Below are 14,082 nucleotides of genomic sequence, written 5' to 3'. Positions count from 1 at the left end.
CCCTGTGCCCGGCGGGAGCCGCCGCCCGCACGCCCGTACCTGCCTCCACGGCGTCCACGACGCCCAGCAGCAGTGGCCTGCCCTCGGCGGGGTGAGCCCGCGGGGAGCCGCCGCCATCGCCGCCCGGGGCCGCACGGCCCTTGCTCTTCCTCCGGGAGCCGGCAGACATGCTGCCCGCGGCCGCTGCTGAGCGCTTCCGGGGCAGAGGCCGGCACCGCCCCGCGGCGGCCCGTTCCCCCTCCGCTGAGCTGCGCGGCGCGGCCATGGTCCGGCTGTGGCGGGCGCGGCGCTGGGCGGCTCTGTCGGCGCTGCGGGCGCGGCCGGACAGGTTCGGGGGGGTGAGCGTGGACCTGGCCGAGCTGCGCCGTCCCCTCCGCCTGGAGCGGGCCGCCTTCGGGCGGTGGCTGCGGGGCAAGTGCCGGGTCCCCGGGGCCGCAGGGTGGGCCGGGCGGGGGTTCCGGGGCGCCTGGGCCCGTGAGTGACCGGCCCTCGGCCGCCTCAGCTGGGCGGCGCGGCGGTCGCTGCCGTCCCCACAGCCGCGGGCTGGCGGTGCAGGGACGTTCCCTCCCGCCACATCCTAACCTAAGAGCCACTGTCCCTGTGTGAACACCAACCCAGCCGCCTGAGTGCCGAGCTGGCCGCACCCCCCCCAGTCATATCTCATGGTCACTTGGCCCTGTGGTAAATGAGGTAAAAATACGGATTTTCAGTCATAAACCCCAGTGCTCGCGCACAACAGGGTTTAAAAGCAGCGGGAGAAACGGCGGGGGGCACGCAGAGGGTCGCGGTGTGCCCGCGTCCCCCCGGGTGACCTTGCCTTGCCCTGGGCAGGGGCGCTGGCCCGCTGGCGGCACGAAGGCCGCGTGGCCGTGTGGCTGCGTGTCCCCATCCTGCAGAGCGGGCTGGCGGCGGCCGCCGCCGCGCAGGGCTTCGCCTTCCACCACGCGGAGCCGGGCGCGTCCACCTTGACGCTGTGGCTGGGAGAAGGGCCCAGCCGGCTGCCGGGGTTCGCCACACACCAGCTGGGAGTCGCAGGTTAGTTACAAAAGAAAGAGTGGTTGCGTCCAAGAAATGGCTTTTAAACGCGTAGGAGCAGGTTCGGCAGGAAGCGGCCTGCACCTCTGCCCAGGCAGGGTGTGGAGACCTGCTCGCTGCTTGGGGAACTTCTCAAAGCGAAGCGTGTCCGTCGTGGATGCACCTGTGCAGCCACACATGTTGCTAAACAGGCCGATAGAGAAGTCTCTCAAATTACTCCAGTTTGAGAAAATGGTTAACAGCTCAAGGAGAAGAAAATGTGGTCCCAAAGCCTTAGAGTTTAACTCACTAATATTGTTATTAATCATCTAGCATCATGAAGCATCCAGCGCAGAGCCACAAAGATGATGAAGGGAGTGGAACATCTCCCTTATGAGGAAAGGCTGAGGGAGCTGGGGCTCTTTAGCTTGGAGGAGACTGAGGGGTGACCTCATTAATGTTTATAAATATGTAAAGGGTGAGTGTCAGGAGGATGGAGCCAGGCTCTTCTTGGTGACAACCAATGATAGGACACGGGACAATGGGTTCAAACTGGAACACAAGAGGTTCCACTTAAACAGGAGAAGAAACTTCTTCTCAGTGAGGGTGACAGACACTGGAACAGGCTGCCCAGGGGGTTGTGGAGTCTCCTTCTCTGCAGACATTCAAAACCCACCTGGACATGTTCCTGTGTAACCTCATCTGGGTGTTCCTGCTCCGGCAGGGGGATTGGACTGGATGATCTTTTGAGGTCCCTTCCAGTCCCTGACATTCTGTGATCTTTTTGAGAAACATATCTTGGCTTTCAGTTTGCAGGTGGGAGGGGTAGGATTTCAAGATTCAAGTGGTTCAATTTTAAAAGTCAAAAAGTAACTACAAACAACTGAGAAAAAAACAAACAAAAACACTTCTTTGCGTCCTGTCCGTATTGTAGATGCTTAAAATATATGCATCTGCTTAAACTATGGTCAGGGTAAAGTCTGTAAATGGGGTAAACTTGGAGCAAGGGGGATTGTTCAGGAGCCTGCTCAACTTTTAGCCCAAATGACAAGGGTCCAAACCTGCTTTTGGCTGTGCCTGGAAATCTGCAACCCAAACATATTTTACAAACAAACATCTGGACACCATACTCTTACCCATCTAGACCTCCCACAACCACAGCTGGAAAGGAGTTGCTCTGAAAACTGAGGAAATTCCCAAGGAACTAGATAAGACAATTTCCCATTTATTTTATACAGCACAGTACACGGAACTGAGCCAAAAATACACTCAGATTCGCCAAATGTGAATGTTTTTGCCCTCTCTCTCAGCAGCCTTCCACAGATATGCCGCTGTCTTTCCCGTCACTCAGTGATGGTTTGAACCCCTCGCGTGCTGGTAAAGGCTGTAACAGGCACAGCAGAGGGACAGTGGATCTCTGCTGTTAGAAGCTTGACTTGCTTGGTTGTGGCTTGCAAAGGCTGTGTGGGGCATTAATTCTTCACCAGGTGCCTTTAAGACTCCTAAGTAGCCCTTTGAGAAATCTAGCTAGGTTGGAGTCATAAGAGCTGGGTTATTCTGTGTAGCAAGAGGTCAGGTGAAAGAAAACTATGGAAAAGCAAAGCCTTCAAATACAAAAAAGCGCAACTGCTGCCATCTGCAGTGGGAGTTCGTGTCACAAAGCCAGCAGAGGGCAGCGTGGAAGCTGCACAGAGGCTTGGATCGCTTCAATGGACATGTTAGAGCATGTTTTCCCGAGGTTCGAAAACCTCACTGTTAAAATATGTGGCATTAAACTCGAGCAAGATAGTGCATTCTCCTACCGAAAGCACCCTGTTACTCCTTATGGGTAAAACTTGCATGTTTGAGTAAACATGACTAACTGAAAGGGGATTTTTCTGAAGTAGGTTTTGCATAGCTGAAAGTGCTGTTTAAAAGAAAATCATGTGATGGATGTGTTGTGACCCTGATGGTTATCAGGAAGAACATAATATAGGAAAAATCATAACTTTGAAAATGGTTTCAAATAAACATTTGAAAATATGAAAAACGCACTTTCAGAGCATAATCTGCTGATGTACTTTGAGATAAACACTTTGCACACTGCAAGTATGAAAAACCTTTGAGGAAAGAAAAAGAGTTTCATAAATGGGTTATATGTGGATTTTATTATTTATTGCACAGATTTAAAAATTGCACAACATGTTATATATATGTTCTTTGCTACCACTTTTCAAACCTGTACATTTTTATTCATGAACAGAGTTTCTTTAGTAGAGGGAGAGACTTAAGGAAGGCATTTGGGCAGGTAAAACAGATTTCTGTGTGTGACTTAATGACCGCAATTTTTTCCTTTCTCTGTTCCACTCACTCTTGGTGGAACTTGGACACATTCCGAGAATATATTAAGCAGTGTAGATACCACCTTGTATACGTTTATTCCATTATCTTTCTACTTCAAGAGGGAGAGCCTGGCTAGAGGAAGGGCTTTATTCTAATTTTATTGAAATATTATTTAACTACGTACATTTATATTGTGTGTATATCTCCAACCCGTGGTATTTTTATTTCCTGCACCAAAAAAAAAAAAAGTGTATTTTAGAAAGTTTCTGCAGTAAAGAGGAGCAAATTTGCTGATGAGAGTCATCACATCAAAGCCAGTGGGTTAATTACAGTACTTGGTCCCTTGAGCATCCTGCAAATAAAGAGCAAAGGCGCTAAGCGTGGTTTGCTGGCCCGCAGGAGGGCAGCACAGGGAGCAGGCGGCAGGTAGCCAGCCGGCATTGCCAGGTAGCCCAGCAGCTGGGTTGTGGCTGTCTGGAGTTTCCCACAGGGTTTGGCATCACCCGGCCAAGCGATGACAAAGGTGTGAATAAGCGAGGTCAGGTCATCGTTTGCCAGACTGGATCAGAGTCGCCAAGCAGAGAGTAGCAAACGTTACTCATTGGGCTTGGCCATCATTGTTTAGAAGTAGTGGAATATGTGATGTATCTTCCAGCTGACTTACTGCATCCGTTTGTAGGCGGCAGGACTTTCCAAATATGTAAAGGTCCAAAAAAAGCTTCTGGTGTGTAAAATGATTAAAATGTTTTTGAAAAGCATTTCCAAAATTTCTCAGTTCTTAGGAAGAAGTGGTCTGCCAGCCAGAAAGTGACGGATTTGTAAATATGCCACATAACAATGGCGTGGGAAGACAAGTTGAGGAAGGAAAGTAAAATGAGATGAAGAAAAGTAAAAGTCATCCTCTTCCACCTCCTGTGCAGCATAATCCTTACAGTGTGGCTGCTATTTTCATTGCTTCCTAATCTAGTTGCTGAAACAAAATCACTGGAGTTGGAGAGAGGGGTCTCCACACACATACACACCCGTGATCACTAGCCTCAGCCAGTTGTGTTAGTTACAGAACTGTGTAAAACGAGCAGCTGCGTAAACGTCAAACTGCGCAGGAAGATGGAGTTTGATAGGTTATGGCAGCACAGCAGTTCCACAGCAGTTTTACGAAGCAGTATCTGTTCCTGCCTGCTGATGTCTACAGAGGAAGCTGTCATGTGCACTCACTACATGAATGACAAGTGCTTCTCAGCCCTGAACATCCTCTCGTACATCTTATATCAGTCATAAATAAAACAGGTAGAGGGAAGATATTTTTCCCCTCCATTACTCATTGTTTGGAGTTGTCTGAGGGATTTTTTTTTTTTTTAATAATTTTCTTACCTATTTCCCAAAAGAGAACATTCAAAACAAAGCAATGTTGTAATAGCAATTATTTGGTTAGGCTGCAAGTGTAAACCTTTCCAGAAAGTCATCCTGGCACTGGATGATTTACAGCTCCAGGTACCACATTTGTAGCAGGAGTGAGAGCTTTAAAAACCACAGTCAGAGCCTGCAACCAAACTCTGATCTCACTGATAGTAACCAGGTGTGGCCCAGCAAGCTTCGGCAGCGGGGCTCCTGAGTTACACTTGGGAAAATGGGACCAGACAGCAAATCTCATTTGTGCTTTTTTCTTCTTGCTTAGGATTTAGGTACCACCTAGCAAAGATTCTGGACATCTCACAGAGAATTTCACTGCCAAAAATTCACAGGCATTGATTTCTGGAGGAACAGAGGAGAGAACACATTCTTTCTGTTCGATTCAAATTGCAGTTTCCTTTCTTCAGAAGTCCTCCTTGGTCTCAGCAAGCCACTTGGCTGAAGAATGGCTTTTCTAGAAAATAACCCCTGTAATCACAGCAGGAATCGAACTTGCTCTTGCTTTCCTTTTGTTCCTTCCTTTCATCATTGGAGTATTTGAACATGGACACTGCTAAGTAGTTACAGGAGGAATGAAATTGTAAAGTCACAAGCCACAGGGAGGCAGATGTGTGACTACCCTCTTAAAGCACGTCCTTTCACGTATCTTGAAGGAAGACTGGTATTTCATCTTTTAAATATTCCTCCTACACGTAACTCTGCCGTGTATTATTAAAAAACAGAGGATGTTTTGAGCTGGACTCTCATTCCTTAATAATTCCCTTCTGTGGAAATACTTCCCCGTAGCATTTTCAATGTGCATATCATCACAGATCTGTCCATATCCTCTTCCTCCTGCTGTAAAATGATATAAGCATTTTTTTATCATTAACTACTAATTTAAAACCCATGCATGACTGATGTGGAAAAGAGCCTGGTAAGTTGCACCACTGTACTCATTCTGCTCACCACAGTGCACAGCTTGAAAATCGGAGAAAATGCCTGTTGTAAAGAGAACACATTTTTAAACTATGACCAATGAGTGTGACATAATGATTAAACATGAAAGCACTTGGGTTTAAAAAGTAGGAAAACTTGCAGTCCGTGGGAGAGAGTCATGGGCTGAGCTTGAGGACACAAAGAAAAGCTGATCTTTTCAATCATACATCCCGAAACATTCTTTTTACTCAAGTGATAGTGTCACTTTTCCATGTGGAAGCAATGCTTTTTGATTGCTAACAATTTAACTCAGATTACTCTGCAGTTCCTATCATGAGTTGTTAGCTGGGTAGCACAGTATGAGTTTATAGATAGTCAACCAGTTGAACATTATCAGTACAGTCAGTCCATTGAGTACTAAACCTTGTATGTTATTAACAGAAAACACTCAAATCTTCACTGCAGCAGGCAGGGAGTTTGTCATTAATTTCACTGGAGAAAGGTTGTTGCCCATTGTGGCTACTCAGCCAGAGTCACTGGAAACATTTCAGTGTTTTGAGCAAGAGTACAGACGCGTGTGCTGAAGCACACAGCTTTGCTGCATTCTTTGGATCTTGATCTTGCATTCTTTACTTCTGATAATAACGCAAGTCAATTATTCTTTTAATTTCTTGTCTAATCTGGAACTTAAATGTGGGAGGTATTAATCTTGGTACTGCTAGCTTTGAATTTTTATACAGGATTCTTAACCATTTTTCATATTTTATTGCATAGTAGTTTTCCACCAACAAAAGCACTTTCTGCAGTTCATCCAGACAATTCTTCCTAACTACAAACTGAGTGTCAGCACGGGTTTGTCATTCTTTATCAAAACATGTTAACTTTCCACTGTTTAGATTTAATGCGGTCATCTAACACTTAATCTTTTTCAATATTGTCTGTCTCCTAGGTGCTGTTTTAGATGAAAGCACTGGAAAGGTGTTGGTCGTACAAGACAGAAACAGCGTAAGTTTGTTATAGCATTATAAAACAAGAGAAGTTCATTTAGATAAGCCTGCTCTGTAGTAGAAAACAAAGATATTTGTATTTTCATTCCAGTCCAAAATTGTGATAAAGTTACTTCCTTTCAGTAATGTCTTGGCAGCCATCTATCAACAGACTGCTGTCTTGCATTTGAAGAAAGAAAATAATATAGAATTTGAAGATCAAAAGCTTTGTTGTTAATTGTAACTGGTGATTGAATCAGCAGAATTAAGTATCTGTTCTGCTTTGAGTTTTCCCTTTTCTCCTGTAACTGACCCAGGAGCCCCTGATCTTGTGTTTGGATCCACACAGACCTCTGGAAAATCCTCACGGCTCACAGCAGCTTTTGGGAGAAGGATTCTGATTGTGGTTTCAAAAATTCCAGGCATATTTGTGGCTTTAAATAAGCAACAACATGGTTTGCTATGACCTGGAGACCACCTTTGTAAAGCAGGTGTAAAGATCATTAATTTCTCATAAGCTTAAGTGACCTTGCTACTAATACTACGCAAGCCAAACCAGAGAGTATTAGCGTGGCGATGGTGGGTCGTGTGATGTGGCTTGAGGTAACCGAGCATCCATCACGGGTAATGCCTTCCAGCCTCCGTCAGGATAACCGAGGTTTTAATGCAGCAAGGGCAGAAATGTCATCATCCCAGTAAAAAACACAAGGTAAAATAACAACCTAAACATACAGTACTGCTTAGCAGAAGACAATCTAAAATACAAAAGCACTTCCCAGCAGCCCTGCCTTTTCTGCTTTTAAAAGAGCCTCTAAAAATGTAATAAAGTATTTCAGCTAGGAGACATTAAAAATAACTGCAGCACATACACTCCAGTCATATATCTCAACAGGGATATTGCCAGCTTCTGGATGACTGGCATTTTCATTAGAGGATTCAGCTCATCAGCAGTTGCCTGTGCTGTTCCATTTCAAATATACTCAGCTTCCATTATGCTTTCATTTGCAAATTTAATAAAAGTGTCTGTAGTACAGTGAGATTAACTGCAGTTTTACCATGGAAACAATCAGATTTTATATACAGTAACTTATGTTTGCATCATTTTCATTTTATATATTTAAAACCAAGCCAGAATCTCAGTGGCTACATTTTTCTGTCTCTCCTGGAACAGCTACTAAGAGATTCATTCTCAGGACGCAGACTAACCATCACTTAAGTTCATCGGTAACTACAACACAGTTAATGAACATCCATGAAGGATGCTTTCATAGGCAGGTTCAGTCATACAACATGTTGAATTTCTAACATGAGTTCAGAAGAAGAGAAACACCCTGTTCTCGGTTCCTGTAAACTATTCATTTTATATTTTTACTTACTGTAAAGTGAAATTCTCCAAGCACTTCTCTATAGCAGGACCAGCAGGCTTACATTCAGTAATTACTAGTTAAAGCATAAATCAAGCATGCAAGCTATAGGCTCCAGAGGAGGTTCCAGTTCTAAAGACTCTCCAGGAACAGAACAGCACATAGGAAACTTCAGAAATGCTACTTTTATTGTTCCTTTTATGCACACAAATGACAAAACTGCATGCTTACCTTTTAGTAAATATTTTTAACAGTCTGCAGAGTAAAACTGGAAACCGCACATTCTGCATATTTAGAAGGAAACAGTAGTTTCTTAACTAAGCCCAGGAGGCTTCAGGTTTCACTCAAGGCTGTGGTTTTGTTCAAGCTCATCCGCAGCCATTTTAAGTGCAGATATCTCTATCCAGTTTGACAGAGGCATCAGCTGCTGTATTCATGTCCTAGGTGCAATTTCATACTCACCAGACATGACCTCCTTGGCCGCTGGCCCCAAAGCAGGAGAGGGCCAGCCTGGTATCCCTTCTCCCTCCAGTTCATTCTGAAAAGCGGGATGGGTATATTCCAGGTTATCTTTCCAGAACAGAGCTGACACTTGGCACGGTGAGCAAGGAAAGTGAAAGGAAAAAAGTGATTGTTTCTGTATTCCCCCCTTTACAGCTTTCTTATGGAGTGGATAAATTAAGCATAGAAGCTAAGTGTATGAACACCCATACATTTCTTGTGCTGTGAGCAAATAAAAGATCTCAGTGCAAGCAACTGGCTCAGACAGTTGTTTCCCAATGTCAGTTCCAGCACTCCTTTCCCTTCCCATTCCCCCCCCAAAATGAACAATTTCCCTGAAACAGTGACTTTTAATCGAAATTATGTTCTGAAAGCTTAAAAATAATTAAGTAGCTAGTGGAATTTTAAGAGCTGTTTGGGTTTAATCATGAAAGGACAATTCCACAGCACACAAAGAAAGACTTCCAGGAACTGAAAGCAAATCTGAAAGCCAATGGATAAATACATGTATTTTCCATCTGCACTATTTTTAATCTATTACTTTAAATTTTTATCCAAGCCCTTTAAGCGTGCCCAGAAAAAAACATTTTCCAATGTAGTTGGTGGGGTTTCAAATCACTGGAAAGCGTACAGCTTCCCTCTCTATGCTCCATGTGCCAGACAGTACATTTTTACAGCGTTAATTCCTGTTTGAAGGTTAACTTCTTCCTACATAAACTTTCAATAAGGCAAGAAATAAAAAGTACACAGATATAAAGCGTACAAATCTTTGTGCCTTTGCAAGAGGTGTAGGAACTGGGACTCCTTTACCAGTATCAACAACAGCACCAAGTCTGCACTTCACGTTCTAAGTACTGAACTTTATTGCAATTCAATAAATGTTTCTCTACATAAATCACACACGAGGCCTCAGTTTTCATATTCCATACAAACAAACAGGTTACACTAAATGGTTATTACAGACACACAAAGTCATCTTAAAGCCAGTGCAGTATAGAACAGTACTACAATCATAATAACTGTTTGTAAGATTAAATATATATACATTTCTTAAAAGCCAAAACCATGGAAGTGGAATACATTAGTGATTAAATATAAGATTATATATTCTGTAGCAGCTTTTTTAATATTCAACTGCTCTAGTTATCTAGCAGCAACGTTGTCTATTGACTCTTAGCTTGTATCTTCAATCAGTAGATGTTTGGTTCCAATATTTAGTACAGACTGCAGGTATCTCTGACCATCACATCAGCAAGAAGTTCCTACTTAGAGCCTTACTGATGTTTGTGAGAGTAATTAAAATACTGCAACTTCAACAGGAGAAAAAAAGTCACATGTTATTGTCTCCTTCATATTAGAGAGTACAAAAGAGACTGCATGCTTCATTAATGTTGTTTTCCTTCAATACAGACTATAAATGCATGGAAATTTCCAGGAGGGCTGTCTAATCCAGGCGAAGACATTGGTAAGTCCTCGGACACCAGGTCAGACGTCAACAGAATTGTAAGACTCACATCGCTCCTGTGACTAATCACTGCTTTGAATTAGTGGTGAACAGATGAAGTGACATGATCCTATGACCTTAACGGTAATGAGGTGACATTATGTTGAGGGCAGAGCGGCTTTGTATTTGTAACATTTACCCTTTTCCACAATTTTTCTTAAACAAATGCTTGAAGCCAGCTTGTTTTTTGTAGGCTTGTTCGATATGCTGTAATATGAGCCAAAAGCACAGAGGATTAAGGTAATCGGTGTATAACCCAAACAACACTGAAACAACAAGCTCTGAGCTTCACTGGAATCCAGGGCAGTGAGCTCAATGATGGACTGAGCAAAACTTTCCAACTCTCCATTTTTACGTGCAAAACTAAAATAAATACACTTGCTTCCTCCCACCCTTGTCCATTTGATTTGTTTAGACTAAGCTGCTGGGCACAGGACCAGCGTCAAGTGCAGCGCCCGAGTCTTGCGGGCACCTGCTTTGATAAACATAAGGCACTTCTGTGTTAAAAAACAACGCAGACTTGAGGAAACCCATCAGTTGTACCCAGCGTAGCCCAGCCAACAATGAATACTGCTGTGGTTATGTTAAAGGTGAATGAACAAGGGTGTTTATGAACAGATAGGAAACGGTGCTTTTTCTTCTCCTAGTATCTCACCCCTTAAAATTACAATCCATAGACTGGTTAATTCTTAAGTTACATTGCAGTTTCAAAAGTTAATTCGCTCATGTTAATTCAGCCCCATGTCAGTATTCAGATATGAATATATTCTTCCAGTAAGTAATGCAGGACTCAGGTGTTGCCCAGAGCAAAGCGGCAGCTCTGGCAAACTGGGTGTCGGGCCTAGGTTTCCCAAATCTGTTTCACACCTTAGAAAACCTCTACATTATCTTAGCAGTCTTCCTACAACAACATGTGGAAGGCTTGTATTCCAGTTCATTATTTCAATACATGGAGATATTGTCTAATTAGTGGGATATGGTTGAGTTGTAGTTAAAACATGACTCATGAGTTATAAAAACTAAGTCTTTTCATTACACATGGTGACAGAAATCAAACTTATTTGCTTGACAGTGCACATACAGGTAACAAAGTGAAATGGGCAGGCCATGGATCTAGGCCAGGAGAGACCAGAGGGATTTTTGTACTAAGGGAAAAGAACGACCAGCACTGGCCACAGCTTGCCCAGAGAAATCCTGTGACTCAGTCAGCCAGTGGCCATCCCTCAAGTAACGGGTGAGGTTATGGCCAGAGCCTGGGTGTAGGTACAGAGGAAGATCTGGGAGGAAACAAGTCTCTTACAGCTGCCCTCCTGCCACTACTGAACTATCTCATAACAAAAGTTATGATTCTCTGCATCACATCTTAATATTACAAGAAGATAGAAATTAGTGAAGCACAAAATATAACAGAACTTAGTTTTACTTTTTTATCCTTACATCAAACCTTAAAAACTCGGTCATTCAAGGGAAGAAATTTCTGATTACAATTACAAATTGCAATTACAATGCTTGAAGATCCTGTGATTATATGAAGTGACAAGATATAAGACTGCCTACTTTAATGAGCACAGACTGACTTGCACAAGTCATATGAGTAGTTTCATAACGCAGATTAAGCAAAGTGCACACATTTTTGTATCTGAATATTTCTGAAACTCAAGCCCTACCTAGTGTTTCTTCTACTTTAACTGTCATTATATCTTTAAATATATATATATATACACATGTAAATCAAAGGGAAACAGAAAAAGGCAGTTTATGAAGCAAAATTTAAATGAAATCTGTAATTATTTCATTTTTCTTACCGTAGCCTGCCTCAGCATTCCTTACCATCTCAGTTGCTTACCTTCTTTGATCACTTTTGTGTAATACAGCCCCTTGCCTAATAATAAAACCACTTGCCACAGGGAGTTTGCTTCACAACCGCTATTTTAAACCAGAGGACTGCGGGGCCCTCTCTGGGCAGCCTAAAGTGCCACCTCTCCAAGGGTCACTAATGGTAAATTAGTATCTTCCCCCATGTACTTTTTCCCCATGTGCAGTAGCCTTCTAACTAATCAATACTATAACATAAAGTCACAAACATAAATGTTCTGCAGGCACCATGCACTGGCGGGTGTCCAGTCCCACAAACACCTCTACTGACTTGGTGTAAACTTTACACAGGTCATTCCATTGCAAGATGGGAGTTGAACTAAGGCAGAAGTACGTGCGGAGTCAGGGCCATTAATCGATTAATATATAGTCATTTGGCGTCTTCTGGATAACTAATTTTATTCATGTATTGGTAGCCACTGCCTGTCCTCAAATTCTTTTCAAAGATTTGAAACTACCTCTAAAATGTGTGTTTTGTTCCCCTCTGACGCGTGAAGACACAGGCCTCCAGAGGAAGGTCAATCTCCACAAGGTCTTGTTAAAGATCTTTTGCTTTTGGAAGTAAGCCAACACACTGATTTCTAACTGAAATGAACTAGCTGAAGCAGATAACACTGCAAAACAATATGTATTTACCACTTAAGACACAACTACGAGTTCAACTAGATTTGTAAGAAACCTAGTATTTTATCTGCCAGTAGCTACCCTCAAGAAAATAAGATTTGAACAGACTACAGTGAAAACTGCAGAATTTGGGGAAATCAGTGAAATATCAAAAAAATCTCATTTGAGCTCTTTAAGTTATTATTCAAGAGCAAAATCTTCGCTGTTGAAGAGTACTGGACAGATGGGTAACTCTGGCTTTAATTGCAGGACACAGACTCTCTAGACCCTTCAAGTTACAGCTCCTTTTGTAACAGGGAATTTCACACATCGCTTTGGTTGGCGGACGCAAAACATACATGTGCCGCATGTGTTCTGTGCTCTTCAAACAGCAGTTTTAGCCATGTTGTTAACACCTCGTGGCAAAGTGCAGTGAAGCCAAGCGATTTGATGAGCGATCTGACACACACACACAGGTGCTGAGCTGCACAGGGTCTGGCCCTGAAATGGGACAGAGGCAAGGACAGAGACAGGGACTAAGATTCAAAGGACTGAAAAGTCAGCGTGGTGCCTTCTTGGATGAAGAGATCAGTGGAGCCGGCAGCCACCAGACTGTCCATTTCAAAGCCACAACCTGTACAGTATTATCAAAAGTTTCTGACTTTCATCATTTCGTAGGATACACAAGGAAGCCATGTAGCAATTAGTTTTGTTCACGGACCAAAAAATTAGCTTATCCTTGTGGTGAAATAAGCAGGCTTACATTCTGAAAAGCTTATGAAGCGGAACAGAGAACGCCTTGAGCTAGAAATTTTCTGTGATCAAAAGATTTAAAGTGTTAAGCTATCACATGGACTGTAAGGATTGCTCTTTTCACCTAGGAGACACAGCAGTTCGAGAGGTTTTTGAAGAGACTGGCATCAAGTCGGAGTTCAAGTCCATCCTAAGCATCAGACAGCAACACAAACACCCTGGAGCCTTTGGGCAGTCGGATATGTACATCATCTGTCGCCTGCAGCCCTCCTCCTTCAACATCAGCTTCTGCCAGCAGGAGTGTCTGAGGTGTGAGTGGATGGACCTCCAGGAGCTTGCCCGGACCAAACACGCTACTCCCATCACCAGCAACGTCGCCAAACTCTTACTTTATGGGTACCGGGAAGGGTTTGATAAGATTGATATAACCATGAGAGAGTTTCCAGCTGTTTATACAGGCCTGTTCTACAAACTATACCACAGGGAGCTGCCCGAGTCCTATAACAATATTACATGATAGCAATAAATTTCACATTTCATTATAATAATAATTTAGGAGCATTATTGTAGCATTATTTAGACCATATGAAAGTTATCCATGGACTTTTTTTTAGGTAATTATTAGAAAGTAATTATTTACTCTATTCTCTAATATGCTATAGAGATATAAATTATTTCAAAAGGTAAATATTCCTGTAAGTGTGCATCAGATTTGTTTTCCTTTACTCTGTAAAGCAAACATAAGGTAAATAAAATATCTCTACACAGATATCTAGCAGGAAACAGAAGTGTTACTGATCCTGTAAATACGTTTCTCCCAAGTAATTTTACC

At 43.1% G+C, this 14,082-nt stretch overlaps 2 protein-coding genes across 2 annotated transcripts in view; one reads left to right on the top strand and one right to left on the bottom strand.

Annotated features, from left to right (window-relative positions):
* AFG2A (AFG2 AAA ATPase homolog A) overlaps positions 1-233 on the bottom strand; it is a 197,001-nt gene extending 196,768 nt beyond the window's left edge. The window contains exon 1 of the mRNA XM_080344158.1: positions 40-233. Within this exon, the coding sequence (XP_080200284.1) occupies positions 40-169 (130 nt within the window). The 5' untranslated portion in view covers positions 170-233. The remainder of the gene's footprint in view (positions 1-39) is intronic.
* Positions 168-13,812, top strand: NUDT6 (nudix hydrolase 6; the record flags this gene model as incomplete). The annotated part of the gene is made up of 5 exons (XM_080343345.1): positions 168-439; positions 779-1,035; positions 6,614-6,669; positions 9,926-9,980; positions 13,379-13,812. The coding sequence occupies 5 exons, from the start codon at positions 168-170 to the stop codon at positions 13,765-13,767; spliced, it is 1,029 nt and encodes a 342-aa protein (XP_080199471.1). The 3' UTR covers positions 13,768-13,812.
* Positions 13,813-14,082: the final 270 nt, after the last annotated feature.

This window comes from Nesoenas mayeri (genome assembly GCF_963082525.1).
Source record: "Nesoenas mayeri genome assembly, chromosome: 4".
Classification (NCBI taxonomy): domain Eukaryota; kingdom Metazoa; phylum Chordata; class Aves; order Columbiformes; family Columbidae; genus Nesoenas; species Nesoenas mayeri.
This window is presented reverse-complemented; position numbering and strand designations above follow the sequence as displayed.